General features: G+C 44.9%; 1 protein-coding gene and 1 pseudogene across 1 annotated transcript; both read right to left on the bottom strand.

Annotated features, from left to right (window-relative positions):
* Positions 1-6,864: 6,864 nt before the first annotated feature.
* LOC141295250 (cathepsin L-like peptidase) lies at positions 6,865-8,208 on the bottom strand (annotated as a pseudogene).
* A 1,131-nt stretch (positions 8,209-9,339) lies between these two features.
* On the bottom strand, positions 9,340-16,320 carry LOC141295249 (procathepsin L-like). Its single transcript, XM_073826459.1, has 8 exons — positions 16,276-16,320; positions 16,011-16,111; positions 15,109-15,251; positions 10,287-10,484; positions 10,011-10,202; positions 9,756-9,921; positions 9,547-9,652; positions 9,340-9,439 (listed from the first exon to the last, which is right to left on the bottom strand). The coding sequence occupies exons 2-8, from the start codon at positions 16,108-16,110 to the stop codon at positions 9,340-9,342; spliced, it is 1,005 nt and encodes a 334-aa protein (XP_073682560.1). The 5' UTR covers position 16,111; positions 16,276-16,320.
* Positions 16,321-17,311: the final 991 nt, after the last annotated feature.

The raw sequence follows: 17,311 nt of genomic DNA on the forward strand, positions 1-17,311 counted from the left end.
TGGGCATACTCTGCCCAGCCCAGGAACTGGTTCCAGGAGTTCTGGTGGTTGTGGCAGAAGGTCCGAGGAACCGCCCCCACTTCCTGGATTTTCCTCTCCGTCTGGCCATTGGACTGCGGATGATAGCCAGAGGAGAGGCTGACGGTCACACCTAGGAGACGGAAGAAGGATTTCCATAGACGGGAGATAAACTGAGGACCGCGGTCCGATACAATATCCTCAGGTATTCCATACTGACGGAAGACGTGATTGAACAGGAGTTGGGCTGCTTCAAAGGCAGTGGGTAGTCCTTTCAGGGGCAGTAACTTGCAGAACTTGGAGAATCGATCCACTATGACAAAGATGCAGGTGTTTTCATCCGATGCTGGTAAGTCCGTCATAAAATCCACTCCCAGGTGTGACCAGGGGCGGTTCGGGATTGGCAAGGGATGGAGTTTACCTGCGGGCAAATGCCTGGGACTTTTGGACATGGCACACTCCTTGCACCCCTGGATGAACCGCTGCACATCCCTTGCCATCCCAGGCCACCAGAAGCGCTCGGATAGCAGCGAGAGGGTGTTGTTGGTCCCGGGATGTCCAGTGCCCAGGGAAGTGTGGATGGAGCGAATGAGATCTACCCGTTGTGTCCTAGGAATGTAACGTCGATCAGGAGGCAGCCCGGCGGAGGGCGAGGAGCAGGAGTAGCGACACTAGGGGGAGCAGACCATTCGATGGGGTTGATGAAGATGTCTTGTGGGAGGATATTGCTGGGAGGTTCAGTGGAATCAGTGGAGTCGTGGATTCTAGACAGGGCATCTGCTCTTATATTTTTTGGACCGGGACGATAGGAGATGGAGAAGTGGAACCTTGAAAAGAACAGTGCCCACCTGGCCTGACGTGGGCACAGCCTTTTTGCATCACGGAGGTATTGGAGGTTTTTATGATCTGTGAGTACCAGGAAAGGATGATTGGCTCCCTCCAACCAGTGTCGCCACTCCTCCAGGGCGAGCTTGATGGCGAGAAGTTCCCGGTTGCCGATGTCATAGTTCTTCTCCGCCGGGCTGAACTTCCGGGAGAAGTAGGCACATGGATGGAGTAAACGTGGAGTTCCGTGATGTTGGGAGAGAACCGCTCCGACTCCCGAGGTAGATGCATCCACCTCCACCACGAAAGGAAGGTCTGGATCTGGATGGCGCAGAATAGGAGTCTGGGTGAAGGCGTCCTTGAGGGATTGGAAGGCTGCGGCGGCTTCGGGGTTCCAGGTAAGTTTAGTTGGTTTTCCTTTGAGTAGGTTGGTTAATGGAGTTGTGATGATACTATAACCTTGAATGAAACGGCGGTAGAAATTAGCAAAACCGAGGAATCTCTGGAGTTCTTTGACAGAAGAGGGTTTAGGCCAGGACATGACAGATGACACCTTCCTCTCGTCCATACGAATACCCTCACGGTCGATGATGTATCCCAGGAATTGAACGGATGGAAGGTGGAATGAACATTTTTCTGCTTTCAAGAAGAGTTGGTGTTCCCTGAGTTTCTGGAGGACCTCCGCAACGTGGTGGATGTGTTCAGTCTCACTCCGGGAGTAGATGAGGATATCGTCAATGTAGACAATTACTGACCGATGGAGAAACTCCCGGAGGACTTCATGCATGAAGTTTTGGAATACGGAAGGGGCGTTGACCAGGCCATAGGGCATGACGCAATACTCATAGTGGCCTGTAGGGGTCACGAAGGCCGTCTTCCACTCATCCCCCTTCCGTATTCTCACCAGATTGTAAGCGCTGCGGAGGTCCAATTTCGTGAAGATGGTGGCTGACCGGAGTTGTTCGAGGGCCGCTGGGACGAGAGGAAGGGGATATTTGAACTTGACTGTGGCTTGATTCAGGATGCGGTAGTCAATACACGGCCGCAGCCCTCCATCCTTTTTCGCCACGAAAAAGAAGCTGGATGCAGCGGGAGAAGTGGAGGGACGAATGTATCCTTGCTGGAGAGCCTCGTGAATATACTCCTCCATGGCCTTAGTCTCCGGAAGTGACAACGGGTAGATCCTTCCTCTGGGCAAAGGAGCATCAGGAATCAGGTCTATGGCGCAGTCCCATGGCCGATGGGGAGGTAGCTGGGAAGCTCTCTTGGGGCAGAAGACGTCCTGGAAAGAGGAGTAGGTATCCGGAACCTCGGTGGATCGTTGCTCCAAAGGGCTCTCGATGGATGTGGCGCAGACAGGAATGGGTCTTGGTATAGGGCGTGGAGCTTCTGGAAAGCACTCTGGAAAACAGTCATGACCCCACCGGATTACCTCTCCATTGCCCCAAGAGATGATGGGATTGTGCTTCACCAGCCACGGGCGCCCCAAGATGATGTCCATGGTGGCCCCCTCCAGAACCAGAAGTTGGATGAATTCTTGGTGAAGAGCTCCTATCTGAAGGTGGATGGGTTGGCATTTACGATGGATACGGGGTCGTGCTGTGATGGAACGTGTTATGGGCTGAATCTGGTAGACGCTCGACGAAGCTTCGGTTCGGAGCTGTAACTGGCGACAGAGGCTCCCCGAGATGAAGTTCCCCGCTGACCCGGAGTCGATGAGAGCGTGGGCTATGACAGAAGATGTGGAGGTGGTTAACTGAACACATGTAGACAGAGGATACATCTTTTCAACTTCGGATTGGATGACACTCACCGCGGTAGGAACAGGACGAAGGGGGCATTTCATCCGAACATGCCCACTGGCTCCACAATAGAGACACAGACCCCGGGTCAGCCTTCTCTGTCGCTCAGCGGATGATAGTCTACCAGATTCAAGTATCATCGGCTCTGGTTCTGGAGGGCTGGCGGTCTCCACTGGGCGGAGGAGTGCATTAGGAGAGACATCGGAGAGAGTAAGATATGATTGCATGCGGTCAGAACATCTGATGGATTGCTGTATGAAACGCTCCAGACCCATAGCGTCATCCAACGCAGCTAGTTGGAGGCGAAGACGGGGTTCGAGCCCGAGACGATAGGTGGTCAGCAACGACCGCTCGTTCCATCCACTGGCAGCGGCTAGGGTTCGAAACCGTAAAGCATACTCATGAGTGGACATCGATCCTTGTGATAAGTGATAGAGCTGCTCACCCGCTGATACTTCCCCGTCTGTACGGTTGAACACCTCTTTGAAGTGATTGATGAATGCCTGGATGGAACGAGTGGTCGGCCCGCTTTGCTGCCACATCGATTCGGCCCACTTCAAAGCTGGTCCTGTGAGAAGAGAGGTGATAAACGCTATTTTAGACTGGTCTGTAGGATAGAGCGCTGGTTGCATAGTAAAGACAAGAGAACATTGCAGTAGAAATCCATTGCACTCCTCCGCCCCGCCAGCGTAGGGCGCTGGTCGGGCCATGGGACTGGATGGTGGTTCCGAAGAAGTGCATGGAGGTACGGGTGCCGGTGGTGCGGAAGGGGTGACAGATGGGGATGACAACAAAACCTTCCGCAGATTATCCACCAGTTCCTGGAATGGATCCTGAGCACTCATGCTGCTTACTGTTATGGTCCGGGCTTCTGTTATGAAGCAGACGGGACAAGAAGGTAAGTGTTATACAAATGGTGTTTTATTTATACAAGCAGCAGTGCCGGAGGTGAATGGTGAGTTCGTGAAGGTGAGCAAGACTTGAAGTGATGAATACTGAGCTGGATGGTAACGTGAAGAGAGTAACAGGTCCTTTCCGTTTTAGGTGGCGAGACTGGAGGATTCCAAGAACGAAAGCCAGAGGGGTTCAGAGAGTTCGTGGATCCACCACCCTCCGCTGACGCGGAAGTCAGCTTACGGCCACACACCGCTAATGACAGGATACTGAGAAGACACAGAGGACTGGCGCTTGGAAGACTGGAACGAGACAGAGATAAGGTAAGTACAATTGGGTAAGTAATCTCGATAGTGATACTCGCCAAGAGTTACTGGAAGTCCGCTTTCTCTGGAACGAGCCCGGACAATGAGTGGTGTGTGGAGAGTGTCTTTTATGTGTTGGTGATGATTACGTGCAGGTGTTCATTAATCAATACTCAGGTGACGGTGATCTGGGAGTGATTGTGGGTGCAGAACCTGACCAATCCGTGACACAAGCAGTTTGTGATGCATTTTGGAAACAGGAGATGAGCGCCTGATCTAATGCGCCACCTGGCCCGTTCTCGAAGACTTACTTTTAGTCATTATTTGGGTAGCACACATATTCTGAATGCCTTCAGCAGAACTCAAATTAGCCATTTTAATCTAGATTAATCTAGATTAAAAAAAATTAATCTATGCCCACCCCTAATATATATATATATATATATATATATATATATATATATATACAGGGGTTGGACAATGAAACTGAAACACCTGGTTTTAGACCACAGTTAGTATGGTGTTGGGCCTCCTTTTGTGGCCAATAGAGCATTTCGTCTTTGGAATGACAAATACAAGTCCTGCACAGTAACCAAAGGCATTTTGAGCCATTCTCCTCTTGCAGATCAGGGGTCAGGTCACTACATGATACTGGTGTAGGAAAATGTTATCTGACCTGCTCCTCCAAAACACCCCAAAGTGGCACAATAATATTCAGATCTGGTGACTATGCAGGCCATGGGAGATGTCCAACTTCACTTTCATGTTCATCAAACTACTCTGTCACCTGTCTTGCTGTGTGTACTGGTGCATTATCATCCTGATACATGGCACCACCTTCAGAGTACAATGTCTGAACCATTGGGTGCACATAGTCAACCTTCACACCTGTTCTTACTGGTGGAATGTGCAATCAGTGAAGATTGGCCACCAGGCTGCAAAAATATAGCCATGAAACCTCCAACATTATATTGGCCAGTGTTTCAGTTTCATTGTCCAACCCCTGTATATATACTCGGGGATAATGGTATTACCTGTGAGCATTAAGTATTTATGAATGGCTGTAATCATGCCTCCGAAGTATATGGGAGTGAGTGTAAATGTTGTGTATCATTGTTGGTACACTGAAGGGTTATGTGATCTTTTTAATGCATTAGGTTTGTTTTAAAATTTACAGAGGTTGTGCACCGTGTCTCTTCTTCAATGCAGTGATTGGCTGTTACTGTCTGATACAGTGTCGTCTCCACCCCCATTGAGGTGGTCTATTGCTACAGTCTAGTCAATAATATCGGTTGAGGTATGAGTGTTTTTATTAAGAGGATTGATAAATAATTGTCATGGTACAACAATTAATTTATTGCTGTGTTTAAATTACAGACCTTATGTTAATGGTTGCGCTGTGCGCTACGGTTGTTTATTTCAACTACTCGCTATAGTTTGTATACAGAGGTTAATTCCATTCTATGGCTGACTGTATTAATGTGTATTACGTCTGTTTGCTTATGTGAACTTGACGATTTGCCATATTATTGTAATCTCATGGTCTTGCTTGGTTGTGTTTTTGTTGTTGAATTTTCTACGAACTGAAGTTTTCTTTTGTTGATTTGCAGTGTTTTATGGGTTGGTTTAATGATTTTGTTGGTTATATTCCTTTTGGTTTGGGTTTGTGTGTGTGTGTGTGTGTGTGTGTGTGTGTGTGTGTGTGTGTGTGTGTGTGTGTGTGTGTGTGTGTGTGTGTGTGTACCTGGTATTCATCACGTTGTGGGGACCAAATGTCCCCACAAGGATAGGAATACCAGTAGATTTTGACCTTGTGGGGACATTTCTCAGGTCCCCATGAGGAAACAGGCTTATAAATCATGCACAATGAGTTTTTTTGATGAAGTAAAAGTATGCACAATCTCCTGTGAGGGCTAGGTTTAGGTGTGGGGTAGGTGTAGGGCAATAGAAAGTACGGTTTGTACAGTATAAAAACCATTACGCCTATGGAATGTCCCCATAAAACATGTAAACCCAACATGTGTGTGTGTGTGTGTGTGTGTGTGTGTGTGTGTGTGTGTGTGTGTGCGCGTGTGTGTGTGTGCGTGTGTGTGTGTGTGTGTGTGTGTGTGTGTGTGTGTGTGTGTGTGTGTGTGTGTGTGTGTGTGTGTGTGTGTGTGTGTGTGTGTGAATTTTCTTTCTTCAGTACTGTGGTTATTTAATACAAGAATTTCTTTCACTTAAGCCCTATATTGTCCATGAAGTCTTTTCTGTATTGTGGTAGGTTGGCTGGTAGATGATAACATTTTGTGATTCAGTGTCCAATAGGTTTTATTGCAGATTATTTAATGTGTTGTATAACGAGTATTGTATTGTCAAAATAAAATAGACTATTTGCACTCTGGGTTTGCAGGTTCTTTTAGTGGAACCGTCTGTACAGGGATTAGTTATAACAGGTTCCCCTATCCTGTAATAATAGGGGTGGCGTAGTCGTATTCTAAATTTATCGTTACTAAGAACAAAAGACCCAGATCGCGTATAATTGGTGTTGGTTACACTTGTAATAGCACTTGCATTTTATTTCTCTTTTGTTGATTTTGATTGATTCCATTGTCTTCTTTAGTAAGTAGCTTTGGATAAAAGCATCTGCTAAATGTAAATGTAAACCAATGAGCTTTTTATAGGATAGCTTATTCCGTGCTCAGTTGGACACATAAAGCTTGCTAGATTAAGGAATGACAATGCATGTCTAGGGAAAAAAATAGCTAGAACATATTTTATTTAATTATGGGCAACAAAGCTGATCCTTACCTACCCCTAAACCATTAAAAAAATATGTTTTGTCTCTGTTTAGTCATGTAATGTTTTCTTTTTTTATATTACTTTTTGTTTAATCTTCTTGTGCTTTTATCATCTTGTTTTAACCGTGCTTAATGATTTAATCTTAATGTTGTCTTAAAACAACAAATTACTAATTAAATGCTGAATAAATAAACTACAACACCAAAAAACAGGTGATGTCACTTACCTGATATATAGAACTAAAAGCTGAGGTGTCCAGCATCGATGGCAACAGATAAGGGGCCAACTGTGGCAACAGCCTCCTGTAGTGCACGTTCATCCCCTCTGGCAATATTGACATATCTTGTGCAGGTGGCACCCACAGTGTTTGGGTTAAAATGGCACTGATCATCCTGCATTGAGAATATTGTTGATTAAACTGTTTTTTTTTTTTTTTTTTTTTTTTTTTAAATCAGATGAAGCATTACAGACTTATTATTCAAACATTAGTAGGACTCACAATGCCCTCATATGGATAGGACTCCTATTTACTTGTCCTGTCTTTTTGAATGTCTGACCCTGCAGGGCACCAGTCTGAGAGACAAAAGAGGGATGAATAAAGCTCTATAAGCATTTGCCATATAAGATCTGTTTGTAAAGGTAAAATGTGGGTCTTACTGCACTGAAAGCCCAGCATGATCCACACTGCCCCTGGTTTTTAACACCAGTCACGTAACCCTTGTCCCTCCAGTCCACAGAGTTGGGCTGCACAACGGCATCCTTCTGCCGGAAGAATGTAGCACCACCACGGGCCTTTGTTTTATTCATGGAGCCCAGACATCCATGGAACACCTCCTGTCTGTATTCCTCATTGCTCTGAGAGATAATAAAGGGAATATGATAATTTTTTACATTTTTTGTGTAAAACTAAATTAATTTTCCATGTCAGCAAAGTATGTCATGCCAAGCCTGTACGATTTAAGTGCCCTGATCTGCCATCATGTTGTGGATCAAAACCATTTTGCGATTGGACAACCAGGTCTGCTTACGCTGAGACTCTTCCTCCACAGAATGGTAAGTCTTACCTGATACACACAAGCACATGGTTTTGCTAGATAAATGTTAAGTTCATGAAAAGAATTGCAGTCAGATAATTTAACAATTGTGTCTCTTTTTTTAAAATTGAACATTTTCAAACATATCCTGAATTTGTTTTCTGACTTTTGTTCTAATTCAACCTCAGGCATATTTTTACATTCCTTAAGCAACCTGTTGTAGTACCTGTAGTACCTGTAACTCTGTAAAGTTACTCTGTGTCAAGTGCTGAGTTAGGTTAAGTTATTTCTTATATGCATTAGAATAAAAACCTGATGTGAGAAAAGACACAATGAACAATGTATGAGATTCTTCTAAATGTTTCTGTCAGTGAAGAGAACCTGATGAGTGTCTTTTCTTAAGATTTTAAAGAAGATATACATAAGACTAAAGGAAAAGACTCTCTTACCAAATTTCATTTTCCATGCATAAAACTCCATGTCCTCCAAAGAAAGACTACCAGCACTGGCAACAGCCAGAAAAGCAGCAGCAACAACCAAAAACCTCATCCTGCACAGAAAGAGAAGAGACAAATGTGGGGATGGACAAAAGTGTCTAACATCACGGTTTCATTTCTTCTGTTACACTGCTGCACATAATTTCTCAAATAGTATTTTTTTTAAATCTGGTTAAACCTGAGCACTTACTTGTGATGGTATGTATATTTCCATGATGTCAGTCACCCGGTCTGTCAGTGTTTACCAGAATGAAAGTCTGAGTTTATAGAGTTGCTTTACTAAAACACCCTCTTGGGACGTTAAGCTCCTCTAAACTGTAGTAATGTTTTACTTTAAATTATTGTATTTTTATACATTCTTTTAGTCACTGATGGGAAGTATGCATGCATCTTGAAAGCAAATACACACAAGGTTTCTCTGGCTTCAAGTAGAAGTTTCCAGCAGATTCCCAGGCATCTCACAATACAGACTTAGTTACATGATTTTACATAAATGCTTGTGAGTTGAATTTCTGACCATTTAAAGAACTCTTCAGTTAAAACAAGCCTAACACTTATAGCCTAGTTTTCTTGGCTTTTCAGCGTTCTTAGAAAAAAAATTGTGTCTTTTAAAAGAAAAAGAATTGGTTGCATGATTTTTATATGGAAAAAAAGGCTCCTGTTTTGGATTCCTGAGGAGTTTAAAGAGCTGTTTGGTTAGCCAAGCCAAACTGAGCATTGTGCTTATTGTGAATTATGAAGAAGAAATATAGGAAAAGACTAAACAACCACAAGGATGAACAAGGTCTGATGAGAAAATAAAATAGAACACAAATGTTTTTTTATTTTCGTTTTTATTCCCTACTTCGTAGTAACATATGTTTTCCTTGTCAGACAACAGTTCAAGTTAGTTTATTAATTTTTTTTAAATTGTAATTAAAATAAAAGTGTGATTATGAGGTGTTATTGTAGAATCAGTCAAACGGTCCAGATTTTCCTTTTCTCCCTTACACTCCAGGTCCATTTTGACCTTTCCTGCAGAACAAAAGAAAATCATTTAATTCTTAATTCCAGAGTAAGCTATGAAATTTGAAGATTGTTTTGAATGTTTATATACACCTGTTGTTTATAGATAAATGAACTTGCCCCAATTCTGTGAATTGACTAAAGCCATAAAGCATCATATTAGTAATGAACTCACCCATTAGACCAGAGGGTAACTGGCTAAAGTAGCGATGCCACATTGGTTGTTCTTGTTCCTGGACATCAGGATGTAGCCCTCATCACCCCATAAAACACTCCAGCTAAAATCACAGCAGTTTTGAGTGTTATAGTTGTTTTGTCTCTGTTCAGTCAAGTACTATTTTCTATTTTTAATTTTTGTTTTATCATCTTGTGCTTTTTTCTTAACCTGTTCTTGACGATCCAGTAGTCCTTTCCACTCAAGCTTCCATATCCAATAACCAGGACACCATGATCTAAGTCAGAGCTGCTGCATTCAGGCTCATCGTAGATACCTAGAAACATTATTTATTAAATTATCCAGCAAATTTCTAATTAAAACTTGAATAAACAAAGAATAAAAATGTCACATTTATAATCTAACCCCAAAAAACTCACCTGATTGATAGAGCTGAAAGCTGCTGTGTCCAGCATCAATGGCAACAGATATGGGGCCAACTGTGGCAACAGCCTCCTGTAGTGCACTTTCATCCCCTCTGGCAATATCAATATATCCTACGCAGGTGGCACCCACAGTGTTCGGGTTAAAAAAGCACAGATCGTCCTGCGCAGAGAATATTGTTTAAAATAGTTTTTAAAAATCAGCTGAAGCATTATGAAATTATTTATTATTCAAACATTATCAAAACTCACAATGCCCTCATATGGGTAGGACTCTTCTGTATCCAGACCTCCATTGACTTCAACGTACTCAAAGGCCTGGTCCATTAGTCCTCCATTACAGCCCAAGTTCCCAAAAGAACCAGAGCAGTCCACCAGCTGTTGCTCACTAAGGGACACCAGTTTCCCTGTCTTCTTGAATGTCTGACCCTCCAGAGAACCAGTCTGAGAGACAAAAGATGGATGAATAAAGCTCTATAAGCATTTGCCATATAAGATCTGTTTGTAAAGGTAAAATGTGGGTCTTACTGCACTGAAGGCCCAGCATGATCCACACTGCCCCTGGTCTTTAACACCGGTCACGTAACCCTTGTCCCTCCAGTCCACAGAGTTGGGCAGCACAACGGCATCCTTCTGTCGGAAGAATGTAGCACCACCACGGGCCTTAGTGTTATTCATGGAGCCCAGACATCCATGAAACGCTCTCTGTCTGTATTCCTCATTGCTCTGAGAGAGAAAGAAAGAAGAAATACAATGAATTCTAAAGTTTTGTTTAAAACTAAAGTCATTTATTTATTAAAGTAATTTTATACATGAATTTATTTAAGTATATGTTTAAAAATTCATGATCAGTTCCCTTCCAGGAACATCGAGCTGCGTCGAAACGCTTTGGCAACGCCTCCAGCGTGACCACGCTCTGAATCACGTGTGTAATCAGTCCAATGGAATCGCATGACGTCACCGGCGTGATGACGTCACCGACCAGGAAGCTTAAAAGCACGTTCGGTGAGAACCACGCTAGCTTTCTGCCATTCAGCAAGCACTTTATGTCCTGTTACTCTCCGTTTTTCGTGCACAGTTGCACACATTTCATTTAGAGAGTAATAGTTTGTCTGTGTGTTATAATGTCTGTGAAGGGTGAACATTATAAGCAGCAACATCACAGGCCGTGTGTTCCTCCTTGCCCTCGTTTTATTACGGGTGAGGATACACACAGCTTGTGTGTTGTCTGTATGGGAGCGGGGCATGCAGCATCAGCCCTCGAGGGGGCTGGTTGCTTGCATTGTGAGCGCATGCCTTTGCGTGTGCTCCGCTCCCGGAAGGCTCTCTTCGAGAAGGGAGCCTTCACCAGCGTTCCTCGTGGGTCTGGTCCCACTTCCGCCGAGGCGGAGCGGCGATTGCACTCGTGGGGATCGCAATTGGATCTGGTAGCGGGTGTGGAGACGGGCGAATCCCTATCTTCTGCCTCACCTGCCAGATCCACCGCCCGCTCGCTGGGGTCGGAAGCCGGGGAGAGGGCGCGGCGCTCCTCTTATCTTCCACCGAGGAGGTAGATGTAGAGGGCGCCGATGAGGATTCACCCCCTCAATCACCCCAATATGAGGAGCTTTTAGAGGTGGTCACTCGTGCTGTTGCCACATTAAATCTTGAGTGGCCGGCCGAGAGACAAGCCGAACCGCAGAAAAGCAAACTGGATGAGCGCTTTCTGTGGTCTCGGCCACCACCTCTGCACCGAAGCCTTCCTTTTTTCCCTGACCTCCACACCGAGGTGTCGAGGTCATGGGGAAAGCCTTACTCCTCGTGGCTCTACAGCCCCACCACTGATCACTACGCTAATGTGGCGAGCACGCGTACAAGGCGATGCCCCGGGTGGAACAGACGCTTTACCCCGAAGCGGCATCATCTTTGAAGGCTCCGGCGCTGCCCTCCAGAGCTTTAAAAACAACTTCGGCTCTGGTGGGCAAAAGGTATGCGGCGGCAGGTCAGGGGGGTGTTACAGGCATACCAAGCCGACCTGCTCAAAGAGCTGGATGAAGGCGAGGGGGCTCGGCCTGAAGACATTGCCGAGCTCCGTAGAACCGCTGATTTGTCTCTCCGTGCCACCAAGGAGACCTCCTGCGCCATCAGCAGGTCTATGGCAGCCATGGTGGCCGTGGAGAGACACCTTTGGTTGACCCTGTCCAGCATTAAAGAGAAGGACAGGGTCTTCCTTATGGACGCCCTGCTCGTGCCTTCGGGTCTGTTCGGCGCCGTTGATTCGGTCGTCGACAGACACCAGGAGGCACGTCGTCAAGCGGCGGCGTTCTTACCTCGCCATGCTCCAGCTCAGGGGGCTGCTGGATCTCATACCCCGCATAGCCGCATACCGGCTCCTCATATAGGGAGGCCCATAAACAGAGCGTCAGAGTCTAGGCGGCGATCTGGGCTGGGCCATTCTAAGCCCAAGACTTACCCTTAGGGTGGTCTTGCAGGCTAAGAAGGGCTCGACTAAAAGGTCCTGATGGTCGTGGCCCAGGGCCAATGAGGACAGCCCCCTCTGGGGAAGAGTGGTTAACACCTCATCATACGGTGCCCGTCTCTCCTCAGTGTCCTCAGGGGATCGTCTCGCCAACCCTGCCACCCTTGGTGCTTCAGGGCGCAGCGGTCCCCAGCGAGCATATTTCTCGTCTACCACTCGTCATCCTAGTGGTACCGGGAAGCTCGCGACCACTACGGAGGTCCCATCGACAGTTGGTTGGGTGCTTTCCTGCCGGTCCGCCACTTCAGGACCCCACGCCAGCTGTCTCTCTAACACCAGAGGTCAGCCTCGAGAGGCTGATTCCCTTAGTAGACTTTCTGGCAGCATGGAAACTTCTGCCGAATGTGTCTCAATGGGTCCTGCACACTGTAGAAAGGGGTTACCGTATTCAGTTCGGTGCTCAGTTTCAGTTTTTCCCACTCTGGTGGGCCCTGAGCAGGCTCTGGTTATGGAACAGGAAGTAAATACTCTCCTGAGGAAGGAGGCCATCGAGGTGGTCCCTCCTCACGAGCGGGAGTCCGGGTTCTACAGCCTGTACTTCATTGTTCCCAAGAAGGATGGGAGCCTCAGGCCCATTTAGATCTACGCTTGCTGAACCATACAGTCATGCGCCTCAAATTCCATATGCTTACGGTCAAGCAGGTCGTGTCACAGATCAGGTCCGAGGACTGGTTTGTGACGATAGATCTGAAGGATGCCTATTTTCATGTCTCCATCCTTCCTCATCACAGGAGGTTCCTGAGGTTTGCTTTCAGGGGCGAAGCATACCAGTATCGGGTTCTTCCTTTCGGCCTGGCACTCTCACCCCGCACTTTCACAAAGTGTGTGGATGCAGCTCTGGCTCCTTTGTGACTCCAGGGCATCCGCATACTAAACTATATCGACAACTGGCTGATTCTGTCACACATGAAAGTGCTAGGGTTAAGACTAAACACCAAGAAAAGTGTACTTTCTCCAGTTCAGAGAACCACTTATCTACTGTAGGTGTGGTGTGGGATTCTTCCATGATGTGGGCACGTTTGTCTCCCGCTTGTGTCGATTCGATCCTCACCGAGGTCGTGAGAGTGAAAGAAGGCCGGTCACTCACTGTGAAGCAGTTCCAGAAACTGCTGGGTCTGATGGCAGCTGCGTCCAATATGATTCCTTTTGGCCTGCTGTACATGAGACCCCTTCAGTGGTGGCTCAAAACCAAGGGGTTCTCACCGAGGGGAAACACGCTTTGCATTATCAAGGTTACGCGGCGATGCTTTCGTGCCTTGGACATGTGGAGGAAACCCCTGGGAGATTCCGGTCAGGAGGGATCTCCTCTCACAGGCGGGGGGCGGTATTCTCCACCCCCGCCCGGAGATTTGGAAACTGTGGGTGTGGCGCCTGAGGGGACACAGTTCATAGCTTCCGGTCTCTCAAATGAGGTTGTTGAGACCATTCTCCAGTCCAGAGCTCCCTCCACGAGGAAACTGTACGCCTTGAAGTGGAGGCTCTTCACTTCTTGGTGCGGAGACCGCCAGTTTGACCCAGTTAACTGCCCAGTTGGTACAGTGCTGGAGTTCTTACAGGCCCGCCTCTCCGCCGGGTTGACCCACTCCACCTTGAAGATTTACGTGGCGGCCATAGCAGCTTACCACGCCCCTCTCGGTGGCTCTTCAGTGGGCAGAGACCCCTTAGTTACATGTTTCCTCCACGTTGCGCTGAGGTTGAGGCCTCCAGTACGCTCTCGCGTTCCTACGTGGGACCTGGCTGTGGTGCTAGAGGCTCTGTGTAAGCCTCCATTTGAACCTTTAGAAGAGATATCTGATCGTCTTCTCACTCTTAAGACTGCTTTTCTTTTAGCTATTACTTCCCTTAAGAGGGTTGGAGACCTTCAGGCCCTCTCAGTGGCCCCTTCTTTCCTAGACTTTGCGCCTGGTATGGCCAAAGCGTTCTTATATCCCAAGATGGGATACCTTCCTAAGGTCCCCACCGTTGCACCACGCCCTGTCATACTACAGGCTTTTCATCCTCCTCCCTTCAGGGAGCCCGGCCAGCAGAAGCTTAATTGTTTGTGTCCAGTGCGACGCATACGTCCACAGAACTGCCCTGTGGAGGAAGGCTGACCAACTTCTGGTCTGTTACGGCCCTCTGAAAAGAGGCCGCCCTGCTGCCAAGCTTTCTTTAAGCCGGTGGATCGTGGATGCCATTGTTGTAGCCTATGAGTCCTCTGATCTTCCCTCACCTCTGGGAGTTAAGGCTCACGCTACAAGGAGTATGTCTGCCTCTAAAGCCTTTCTTTCGGGCCTATCTATTCAGGATATCTGTAACGCTGCGGGTTGGTCCACGCCCTTGACCTTTACTAGATTCTATGGCCTAGATCTTCGAGCCTCTCCTGGCTCTTTCGTTCGCTTGCCCTAACTTCAAGCAGGGATGTTTTCCTCAGTATGGTGGCGTGGGCATCTCATTCCCAAAGTGTTTCGACGCAGCTCGATGTTCCTGGAAGGGAACGTCTCTAGGTTACGTATGTAACCCTAGTTCCCTGAAGGGAAGGGGACGCTGCGTCTCGAGGCCATACTTCCTGCATCCCTGCAGCGCTTGCTTCTTTCGAAAGCTAGCGCGGTTCTCACCGAACGTGCTTTTAAGCTTCCTGGTCGGTGACGTCACTCGATTCCATTGGACTGATTACACACATGATTCAGAGCTTGGTCACGCTGGAGGCGTTCCCAAAGCGTTTCGATGCAGCGTCTTGTTCCCTTCAGGGAACTAGGGTTACATACGAAACCTAGAGACGTTTTCTTATTATAGTTATAATTATATAATGACCTGTTTGTGTGTATGTGTAAGTGTGTTTTAACTTTTTACCATGTCAGCAAAGTATGTCATGCCAAGCCTGTAGGATTTGATGCCCTCATCTGCCATCATGTTGTGGACCAAAACCATTTTGCGATTGGACAACCAGGTCTGCTTACGCTGAGACTCTTCCTCCACAGAATGGTACGTCTTACCTGATACACACAAGCACAAGCAAGGTTTTGCTAGTTAAAAATTTAACAGACATCTGTAATATATATATATATATATATATATATATATATATATATATATATATATATGTGTGTGACCTTGGACCACAAAACCAGTCTTAAGTCGCTGGGGTATATTTGTAGCAATAGCCAAAAATACATTGCATGGTTCAAAATTTTAGATTTTTCTTTTATGCCAAAAATCATTAGGAAATTAAGTAAAGATCATGTTCCATGAAGATTTTTTGTAAAATTCCTACTGTAAATATATCAAAATGTAATTGATTAGTAAAATGCATTGTTAAGAACTTAATTTGGACAACTTTAAAGGTGACTTTCTCAGTATTTAAATTTTTTTGCACCCTCAGATTCTAGATTTTCAGAAAGCTTATTTATTGAGCTTTCATATGATATATACATCTCAGTTTTGTAAAATTTAACCTTATGACTGGTTTTGTGGTCCAGGGTCACATATATATGTTGACATTAACCCTGGAAAGTTACTCTGTGTCAAGTGCTGAGTTGGGTTAAGTAATTTTCAAAATACATACACGAAGTAAGAAAGAACACAATGAATAATATGTGAGATTCACTGAAACTCTTCTGTCTTTGATTACTGTCTAAATGGCTTAACTCTGTTTTGTCTAGTTTGGTCATTTAGTCTGTGAAGAGAACCTGATGAGTCTCTTTCCCCAAGATTGTAAAGAAAATATAGCTAAAACTACAGAAGAAGACTCTTACCAAATTTCATTTTCCATGCGTAAAACTCCATGTCCTCCAGAGAAAGACTGGCAGCGCTGGCAACAGCCAGAAAAGCAGCGGCAACAACTAAAAACCTCATCCTGCACACGGAAAGAGAAGAGACAAATGTGAGGTCGGATAAAAGGCCCACAAGTTAAAACAGATTCGGGTCTATAACGTCACAGTTTATTTTCTTTTGTCACACTCCCTCACATGATTTCTCAAACTGTACGTTTCTCAAATCTGGTTAAACCTGAGTACCTACTTGTGATGGTATGTAGGACATACATTTCCTTGATGTCAGTCACCCGGCCTGTCAGTGTTTACCAGAATGAAGATCTTAGTTTATAGAGGGGTATTTATGAATGAACACACTCTAGTGTATCTTTAAAAATGCACAAAATCCATTAATAATTGCAATCAAAAAATAATGAATGTATGCAGGAATCCTTATGAAATCATATCACATGGTCTATTTTCAAAATATTATTCTCACTATTATTCTCACTGATAGCACATGTACATCATGAAGACGACAATTTAATGTATGCATTTACATCTGCAACATATGTTTTTAGAGTGTTTGCTCATCTGCAATACGTCTATATATACACATATACAGTGGTGTGAAAAAGTATTTGTCCCCTTCCTGATTTTTTTTATTTTTTTGCATGTTTGTCACACGTTAATGTTTCAGATCATCAAACAAATTTAAATATTCATGAAAGATAACACAAGTCAACACAACTTTCAGTTTTTAAATGAAGGGTTTTTTATCCCAGGTAAAAAAAAAAGTGCACTAAAATGCACTCTATTTAAGTATACTTAGTACACTTTTCAGTAATGTACTAAAAGTGCTCTATTTTCGCACACTAATTTTGTACTTAATGTACTAAAAGGTAGTATTAAGTATATGTTAAGATAAACTTAATACCATCTTGTACTCAACTGTGCTATTTTGAGACACCCTGAAATTGAACTAAAATGTGCTTTTAACATACTATATCTGTATTATAAAAAATATATATTTAGTTACAACTAGAAATACACTTGAACCCTAATTTTAAACATTTATAAATATATTTAAGAATAGTTTAAAGTATAATAGTAATATATTAAAAGAATATACAAAATGTAAAAAAGTGTGCTAAAATACACTTTAAGTACACTAAGTATACTTTTTTGTACTGTGCTAAAAATGCTCTATTTTCACACACTAATTTTGTACTTAATGTACTAAAAGATAGTATTAAGTATATGTTAAGATAAACTTAATACCATCTAAGTGTACTCAACTGTGC

This window comes from Garra rufa, chromosome 21, assembly GCF_049309525.1.
Source record: "Garra rufa chromosome 21, GarRuf1.0, whole genome shotgun sequence".
Lineage (NCBI taxonomy): Eukaryota > Metazoa > Chordata > Actinopteri > Cypriniformes > Cyprinidae > Garra > Garra rufa.